Source organism: Dendrobium catenatum, unplaced genomic scaffold, assembly GCF_001605985.2.
Source record: "Dendrobium catenatum unplaced genomic scaffold, ASM160598v2 fragScaff_scaffold_807, whole genome shotgun sequence".
Lineage (NCBI taxonomy): Eukaryota > Viridiplantae > Streptophyta > Magnoliopsida > Asparagales > Orchidaceae > Dendrobium > Dendrobium catenatum.
In genome coordinates this window covers 873,523-883,463 of record NW_021319269.1, presented here as the reverse complement: position 1 = coordinate 883,463, position 9,941 = coordinate 873,523, and the positions used below count along the sequence as shown (strand labels likewise).

Here is a 9,941-nt window from a genome sequence, read left to right as displayed (position 1 = left end):
GACCCCGCTGCACTCCCCGCTGCCGCGACCCCGCTGTTACAAAATAAAATGTTGTAGTTTCTTCTTTTCTCTCTCCCTTTATCCTTTATTTATAGTCAATCTTACAAGCAAAATTTGTGTCACCTATAAAGAAAAATTGAATTCAAAATGAACCATACAAAAAGAACGATATAACAATCTTTACATCCAACAATAATTCGAGCATACCACAAGCAAAATCTTGGCATCAAAAGCTAAAACAAACTCTGATATAATTCCTCATTAATAACTTCACATGATTATGTAACAGAACAGACAAGGTAGTTTAATCGATTCATTTGAACACATAGTTTCTATAATTCAAAAAAAAAAAAAAAAAAATCTAATCAAACTCAAGCGGGTACCTGCAAAAGCTCTCATTTTTAATACAGAGAAACAACCGCTCATAGGCCATGGCCATCTTCCTTGCCGTAAACATCTCCTTCGCATACTCCCTGCACGCCCGCCCTCTCTCCGCCATCCTCTCCTTCCCTTCCCCCACTGCTTTCTCCATCGCGTTCTCAAGCTCCGCCGCATTCGGCGAAAACATGATTCCTAATTCCTCCCTCACCACCACACTCCCCTTAATGCTCGGAAACCTCGTCGCAATCACCGGCGTCCCGCACTGCATCGCTTCCATCAACGTCAAGTCCAGTCCTTGCGGCCTCAGCGTCGGATTCACGAACACATCAATCGAGTTATAAAAAGCTCGCAGCTTTGCAGGCGGAAGTGCGCCGGCGACGATAACCTTCCCCCCCAACTCCCTATACCTCTGCTCCCACGGCCCCGACCCGGCCACCACCAAATATACGTTGGGATACCGTTTTTTTATCTCAGCAAATGCTTGGAACAGAAGAGGATGTCCTTTGTCCTTCACAAGCCGTCCGGCGACGCCCATTACAAGATTGGCGTCTTCCGGCACCCCAAGCTCTTCCCGGAAGGCCATTCCAAGCTCCAAGTCCGGCCGGAAATCGTGTTCATCAACTCCATTCAGTATAACGTGGACCCGGCCGTGTGGGATTTGGTAAACATCGCGGAGGATTTCGCCAGTGCTATCGCTGATGGCGACGTGGTGAGCGTAGCTATGAAAGAAGCGAATTTCGTCGAGGACTTTGTAGATGGCGGAGGCGAGGGTGCGGTTGAAGGAAGGGGAGAGGGGTTCGTGATGGGAGCGGCGGAGCAGGTCTTGGTAGATAGAGGAATGGAGGGCTTCGAGGGAGATGCCGTGCCACGAGACAGCGAGGTTGGGGATGCGGTGAGCGAAGCGGTGGAAAAGGGCGACGCTTTCGGAGTGAACGACATCGAAGGGGGAGATGGCGTGCTCTTCTTCGAAGAGGGAGAAGGCTTCGTCGCAGCGCCAGGGGCCGGCAAGGAGGTGGAGGTGCGGCGAGTTGACGGATGTAGGAGGCTGGTCGAGAGAGGACGTGAAGACGTGGATTTGGTGGCCACGGAGGGAGAGGGCGGAGTAAAGAGTGAGGGCGTGGCGTTCCATTCCGCCGGGGGAGGAGGAGGAGGGCCATTTGCGGGAAAAGACGGCGATTTTAAGCGGCGGAGGGAGATGGTTGGAGGGGAAGGGAAGGGAGTTCCAGGAGAATTCGGCGAGGCGGAGGTCGCCGGACCAGGAGGGGGGAGGGGGAGGGGTAGGGGGAGGGTGTGGACGGGATGCAGGGGATGGAGGGAGAGACTGAAAAGAGGAGGAGGAGTAGGGCGGAGATGAAGAGGAACTGAAGGAGCGTGGAGGAAGGTAAGGTGATAAAGGAGGTTTTTTTAGGGCGGAGAGTGGTGCCGCTGATGGCCATTGGTGATGGAGAGAGGGGAGCTTGAAGAGGTAAAAGAAATAGAAAGAGACTTAGGAATTCTGATTTTTTGGGGGAAGGATAGTGGGGTTGGCAGCAGCGAGCTTCAAAGTTGCCAACTTTCTTCCTATTTGTTTGACTTAGCTTTCGTTGATTATCTGAGTTAACAATACGGTACTTGTTGAGTTCATTCAATCTCTAACTAATAAAATTTTCAAGAGAAGATCTGGCTTTATTTATTTAATAAGCTACTAAATTGCTGCTTAAGTAAAAGGTTCTTTACTGACTAATTTAATTTTAAAATAAGGTGCGGCTAATCCGGAAAGGAAGTTATATAGGTGTTAATGCATCGTCCTTTTATTTTTCAATTATGTATTCATATTTTTTTTTAGCCTTAACATGTGAATATATTATATATGATATGGAATACATATGTGCCATCATGTCAACACTTCATTTCTCTGCATGTCATTAAGCCAACGCTTTTAAAATCGGATCGGACCGGCCGGTTCAACCGGTTTAATTGCGAATCGGTTCAAATGGAAACCGGTTTCGCATCCAACCGTGATTAAACCGCTCGAACCGGCGGTTCGACCGCCGAACCGGCACCGGTTTTTAATAACCGGCCGTGCCGCTCGTTCGCGAAGCAACAAATGAAAAAAAAAAAAAAAACCCTCGTTCGCTTCTTCGGCTTTGAGCTTCAACAAAGAAAAAAACCCTCATTGCCTTTGACCTATCTTCCTCCCTGATGGCGTGCGAAGCTCAGAAGCCAACACCATTTCTGTGCTGCTCGTTCGCGAAACAAGAAGGCAAAAAGTAATTTCCTGGCTCCTGCAGGCCTGCTCATTCACGAAGTGGAAAGGGCCGAACGTTGCCTCCTTCAGTCGTTCTGGTCAGATTCTGAATTTTTTATTTTTTTTGAAAAACATGTTGCTTTCTCCGGTTTGGAGTTTGAAATGTGAGGTGAATGATTGATTTTTTGTAAAATTCATGTTTTTGTTTACTCGGCTATCCACATGCAGTGCCTTTTTTGTATAATCTATCAACATGGTCTTCTTCTTCATATTCTTTTTTTTCCTGTTTGTTTGTTTAGGCCATTTTGACTTTTAAGTTTATGGTTTACTGAAAGTTTATTAAACTTATGTCGTTGTCTCATACTCTCATCTAAGATTAAAAAGAAAATCATTGCTCTATAAGTCTATATATTCTTGCTGTAATCTATCGATTCTATTCTCCTCTTACCCATTACTAGGGAGGAAAATAAAAAAAGTTTTGATTAATCACTTAAGAAAAAGTTCATTGGATAATATTTATTTTTTATGCTTTATATTATAATTATGTTTTTCTTATTTACTTTATATAATATTTACTTTTTATGTTTTATATTATAATTATGTTTAAATTTTTTTATATATTTATAAATAATGAAATATAATAATTATTTATTAAGTTATCCGGTTCAACCCCGGTTCGACCCCAGTCAAACCATCGAACCGCTAACCTCTTCTTCTTCCGGTTCATTGACCGGTCCGGTTTTCAAAGCCTTAATTAGAGCAATAACAATTCCTTAGCGTTCTTTTCTCTTTCTAGCATAAGCTCTTAGGCTATCTCTAACCAAATTGCATACACTTATTTGTCATTTGCCATTCGATTCACAAGAACACCAAATCAAACGCTACATTCATGAGGTGTGGCATCGTACTATTCACCAACGTCAAATCGCACGTGTATGATTTCGAGGGAAGGCGCTTTGACAATAGGAATATGAGAAAGAATGTACACATAATATTCGCTTTTTTTAAGGAAATGGAGTTTGGTTGTAATTGAGTTATTGCATTTTGGAATATTACTATATTTTGGAGTGGAAAATAATTTTTTCTGTTAAAGATGATCTTAAAGTAGTGCCTCCTCTTATGCCATCCTATGCCAAAATCTGTGGCTGATTGCTCAAATATTACTATATTACACTATTGCATGCAAGCTTGGAATGCCTTTTCGTCTGCTAGGGTTTGCGCCCTTTTAGGGCGTTTTGCCCTAGCCGCCTCCTCCGTTCGTCTTCTTCGCTTCCGGCGGTACGTTTTCTATGGCAAAAAAATTGTTAGATTCTAGTTTCCTAGCGGGTAAGCAATCCAAATCTTTCAAAGACATTTTATCTGGTTCCGATGAGTCGAAAGGTTTTCCGGATTATCGTATTTCTTCGATTCGAGGTATGCCGGCGTTGTGGTTTTCAGAAGATGAATTTTTGCATCTTGCTAAGCCATTTGAGTTTGCTCTGGTGGGAAAATTTCCCCTTAAACGGCCAGCGTTAGATTCTATCCGAAGTTTTTTTTCCAATCTGAAATTGTCTGGGGATTTTTCTGTAACTCTGTTAAATTAAGCTAATGTGTTAATCAAGCTATCTAATGATTTGGACTATGGTAGGGTTTTTTCTCATCATTCCTACTTTGTTTATGGTTGTTTCATGAAAGTTATAAAATGGTCCCCTCTTCTAGATCTTTTGGAAGAATCTCCGATAGTCCCTGTTTGGCTTTCATTCCCGGGTTTATGTCCTCACCTCTTCTCTTCCCGAATTCTTTTTGGGATTGGTTCGATTTTTGGATGCCCGATTCAAACTGATAATGCCACGGCTTCTGGATCCCGTCCCTCTGTTGCTCGAGTTCTTGTAGAAATTGATGTTACTAAATTTTACCCTGATTCCGTCTGGTTGGGTCCGAAGAAGTTGGGGTATGTGCAGAAAGGTCCCCAATATTCGGATAGATTTATGGATATTGGGGACCTTTTCAAATAAATTTCCCTAGCCGCCTCCTCCATTGCACCCAATAATGGACATTTTGCACGCTTATATTAAAAATGAGCAACTCAATGACATAAATCTAATAAGCCCATGATATTTTTATTTTGAGATCAACAAAACAAAAATATTAAATAAATAGTTTAGGATCACAAAATTTGATATGAGTTGTTTATTGGGTCTTATAAAGTTTTTGCTCAATTTATCAAAATGTCCATTATTAATATTAAAAAGGTCCCCAATATCCATATCAAGTGGATCAAGACTAGAATTTGAAGAGAGCTTAAAAATTTGAAGAACTCTAGAGATCTACTTGACATTTGATAGTAATGACCATTGTCAGACACGTCAATCGCCTAGTTACCATCATTTGCTTTTCATCTCTATTGTTGTTTTGCCTGATCTTCATAATTCATGCAGTACCATCTAGCCACTATAATTTTCCAACTATTGTCACTTTGTCATTCTCTTTTGACAAATGTCACCCAACTAACTTCATATAACTACTGCATTTCCAATATTCCCCAACAATTATTGAATTATAAATTTTATTTACATATTTTATAATCTCGTCTTCTTTAATTAAGGGGAAGATCAAACTTTTTAACATATTTAAATGGTGGATTATTTATCTGGGCTAGAACTCATATTCTTTCTCATTTTAGGATGCTTCACCTAAAAATTATTATTATTGTTGCATTCTAAAATATTTGCGGCGGTAGATAAATATAAAATTTAACGTCTTAGTTTTGTACAAATATCCAGCACACAAGTAGATAAAAGAGAGGGTGTAGTGTTTATAAGAGATACTAAAGTTTTATGTGGACACCCTTGAAAAGGGGGAAAAACCACGGGGCCTAACCCAGTTTGAATGAATCCACAATTATTTGCAATCGATTACAAATAAGGCCATTCCTTGGGGGGAAGGCCTTAATGATGTAGGAATTTAGTGATCTTGGGATCGTTAGATTCGTCTCGTCGAGCCGCTCGATTTAGCTATAAGCATGTCACATTTGAAAATCGTTTGGTAATCAAAACTATAGTTTAAACATCTTAATGGTGCTTTGGGCCCTTGATTTAGACCCATTTGGCCTCGGATTAAATCAAATTTGGTGTCGTTGGGTTCAAGTTTTTTTAGATATTTAGTTTGAATGTAAGTTTGTTGAAATCGTAAATTTAATTTTGGAAGTTTCCAATTGCATTTAGCCTCGAGATTTGTGCCAAATCAAGATATTTTTTTGATGATGTATCAATTCCCCCCTATTTTCGGACGTCGAAGCCTGTAGATTCCAAAAATATATGTTGCAGCTTTCAGTAAATTTTTGACACGATTTCGAATTCGAAAATATTTCAAACTTGAGCATAGAGGTCCCTTCCTTTTCCTCATCTGGCTGAGGCCTTCCCTTAGTCATGTTTAGGTGGTATCACCTATTCAAGTCTAAGGCCCCTCACTGCGTAGGAGTCTGCTCCTTTCCTCTTTTCTTTTTTCTTCTCCTCGGGCTAAAGCCTTCCCTTGGTCTTGTTCAGGTATCCCCTGTCCGGGTCTAGGTCCCCTCTCTACGTTGAAGAGATATTTTCCTCCTTCCCCCTTATCTCCCCTTCCATCCTCTTATTATATTGGAGGCTTTCCCCTACTTTATATAAGCGGTATCCCTTATCTGACTGTAGATCCCTTCCTTATACATAGATCATGACAGGGGATCACCCTTCTTCTGGAGATCCCACAACTAAGAGAGATTCAGATCCGTAGTCGGTTCGTGATGGAGGTCGAAAAGATCATTGTAAAGAGACAAAATTCAGAATGGTCGTAGTTCGATATAGGGTAGAATTCAAATAAAAGTCCAGGGACGGGTGGAAGTCCTGCGATAGATAGAAATTCAATCACGGGTTGAAGTTTGACGTCAGGTAGAAGTCCACCGAAAGTCTGGTGATGGGCAGAAGTTCGGCAACGGGTGAAAATTTTGAATCTAGTAAAAGTTCGACGAAAGTTCGGCGATGGGCAAAAGGATAACAATGGATGGAAGTTCAGTGTCTGGTAGAAGTCCAACTTAAATTCGATGAAGGGCAGTTCTAGTGACAGATGAAATTCAACATCAAGTAGAAGTTCGACTTAAGTCAGACGACACCAAGGATGTATAAGTCAGAGTACTGCTTATATATATTAACCTGTATGAAAGAGGTCGAGAGAATCCACCAATGATGTATGACCTATCTGAGGTTGTATGATAGAGTACTACATGATGAAGTTAACCTATATGAAAGAGGTCGAAAGAATCTATCAAAAATACATGACATATTCGAGGTTGTATGTCATAGCACTACTTGATGACGTTAACCTATATAAAAAAGATTAAGAGAATTAACTAATGATGTATGACCTATTCAAGGTTATATATCGAAGCATTGATCGATAACATTAACATGTGTGAAAGAGGTTGAGAGAATCCATCAATGATGTATGACCTATCTGAGATTGTAGGTCAGAGTGTTACTCGATGATGTTAACCTATATGAAAAAGATTGAGATAATCCACCAAGGATGTATGATATATCTAAGGTTAATTATATGTATGAGCATTACTTGATGACATAATCCTGGATGGAAGAAGTTGAGAGAATCCACCAAGGATGTATGATCTATTAAAGGTTATATGTCATAGTGATACACGATGATGTTAACCAATATGGTAAAGGTCTAGAAAATTCACCATGGATGCATCACCTATCCAAGGTTGTATATTAGAGCATTACTCAATGATATTAATTTGTATGGAAGAGGTCGATGGAATCCACCTATGACCTATTTGATTTTATATGTTAGAGCACTACTTGATGATGTTGACCTGTGTGGAAGTGATCGAGGGAATCCACCAAAGATGTATGACATATCCAAGCTTGTATGTTAGAGCGATATTAGATGATGTTAAATTAAATGGAAGAGGTCGAGAGAATCCACAAAGGATGAATGACCTATCCAAGGTTGATTTTAGAGCACTGCTTGAAGACGTTAACATTTGTGGAAGAGGTCGAATCTAATCCCTATGGGATTGATTTTGCCTCGATTGAGAGAGGATGAATGTCATGTGTATCCTGAATCAAGGGTAAAGAATAGTCTATCTTTAGATCGTTACTACCTTTTTAAAGTTGAGATTAGGACCCTACTTAAGGAATAAAAGTCCAGCTAGGGACTATATGAGACTTTAAATTTATTAGAAGCATCCTTATATTTGTTGGGAGTTTTCTAAATTATCATCCTGATTTTAAAAGCCTTAGAGGTATCTTCTTGACCATAATTGGAGTCAAGGTTGCCCCCCAGTCTGCATCTACTTCTCAAAAAATTGATATTGTAATAATGTAGTAATAACTGATGTAAGGAAGTTGGCATGAATGACCTTTTGGAGTTAGAGAAAAAATTACCACCCAGTCAGGAATCATGTTCCCGCATACGACGCCAAACTTTTGCATCTTGAAATATTTATTGTAGTAGAGAAATATAAAATTTAACGTCTTAGCTTTGTACAAAAATCTAGCACACATGAAGATAAAAGAGAGGGTGAGTGTTTATAAGTGACACTAGTGTTTTTACATGGAAACCCCTAAAAAGGGGGAAAACCACAGGGTATTGCCCAATTTGAATGAATCCACTATTATTTACACTCGATTACAAATTAGGCCCTTCCTTTGGGGGAAGGCCTTGGGTTGATGTAGCAAATATACATCATATTATATGGTGGGAATAGGAAGAATTAATATTGAAATGTTTATTTAGTCGGCATAATTATATTTGGTTGGCGACGAAGGTCAGAAAGACCATAGTCTGGTGACGGTGGCTGAAAGGACCATTGTTTGGTGATAGAGGTTGAAAGGTAGGGCTGCAAACGAACCGAGCCGAGCCGAGTATGTGAGTGTTCATGTTTGTGTTCATTTAATATCAGCTTGTTCAAGTTTGGTTCATGTTTGTTCGAGCTTTATTGCTTGTGTTCATGTTTGGTTCATTTAAATTAATGAGTGTTCATGTTCGATTCATGTTCAGTTCATGTTTGTTCGTTTAGTGCTTATCGAGTTTGTTCACGAACATATTTAACAAATTTTTTTTTAACTATCAAATAAATACGTTCATGAACATATCTATGAACGAACACATTTATAATAAAATTAATTCTCTATGTAACAAATGCAATGATTATTTATATTTATTAATTTTATAGTCAAATATTAATTATTTTTATCTAACTTATTCACGAGTTCAAAATCAAACACGAATCGAGCTTTTATCAAGCTTAATGTCGAGCTTGTTCACGAACTTCAAATGATGTTGTTCGCGAACATAAATGAGCCGAACGCATTAGTGTTCAAGTTTGTTTATTTAAGAATCGAGTATTTAAAATATTATTCAAGTTTGTTTGTTTAGCTAATTAAACAATCACAAACGAGCTTTAATCGAACCGAACAACGAGTAGCTCGTCGAACGTTTGGTTCGCTTGCAGCCCTATTGAAAGGACCATAGTCGATGAGATATAAGGGTTAGAAAGAACCGTTATCTAGTGATGGAGGTTGGAAGGACTGTAGTCAGTGGGAGACAGTGGTCAAAAAGATAGTTGTCTAGTGAGGGAGGTCGGAAGGATCGTAGTCAGCAGGAGACAGTGGTCAGAAAGATCGTTGTCTGGCAATGGAGGACGGAAGGACCATTATACGTGACGGAGGTCGACAGGACTGTAGTCTATAAGAGACAGGTGTCAGAAAGACAGATGTCTGGAAATTGAGGTTAGAAGAACTGTAGTGGGTAATGGAAGTTGGAAGGATCGTAGTTGGCAGGAGACAGAAGTCAGAAAGATAGTTGTCTTGCGATAGAGGTTGGAAGGACCATAGTAAATAGCAGAGGTCAGAAGCATCATTTTCAATAAGAGATAGAGATCAGAAAGATCGTTGTCTTGTACTGGAGTTCAGAAGGAATGTAGTATGCGACTAATGTCAGAAGGACTAAAGTCTACATAAGACAGGGGTCGGAAAGACCATATTTGTAAGGCGATGGTCTAGCAAAACTCCAGACATTACTCGGTGGTCTAGCAGAACTTTGACTTCTGTCGGTGGTCCAATAAAAGTTTGGGCCTCAAATGGTGGTCCGTCGGTGGTTTGGAAAAACTCTAGAATCAGGTGGTGGTCCAGCAAAACTCTGGCGTCAAGTAGTGGTCCGGAAGAACTCCGACGTCAGATGATGGTCAGGAGAAAGTTTGATGTCGGGTGGTGGTCAGGAAGAATTGGCGTTAGGCGATGGTTCGGCAAAAGTCCGAGGTCATGTGGTGGTCCGGCGGAACTCCAGTGTCCGGCGGTGGTCT

General features: G+C 40.3%; 1 protein-coding gene across 1 annotated transcript; it reads right to left on the bottom strand.

Moving 5' to 3' along the window:
* Positions 1–361: 361 nt before the first annotated feature.
* Positions 362–3,335, bottom strand: LOC110104132 (D-inositol 3-phosphate glycosyltransferase). The gene is made up of 2 exons (XM_020833109.2): positions 3,279–3,335; positions 362–1,837 (listed from the first exon to the last, which is right to left on the bottom strand). Exons 1-2 carry the CDS (start codon positions 3,333–3,335, stop codon positions 362–364), a joined length of 1,533 nt encoding a protein of 510 aa, XP_020688768.2.
* Between the last annotated feature and the right edge of the window lie 6,606 nt (positions 3,336–9,941).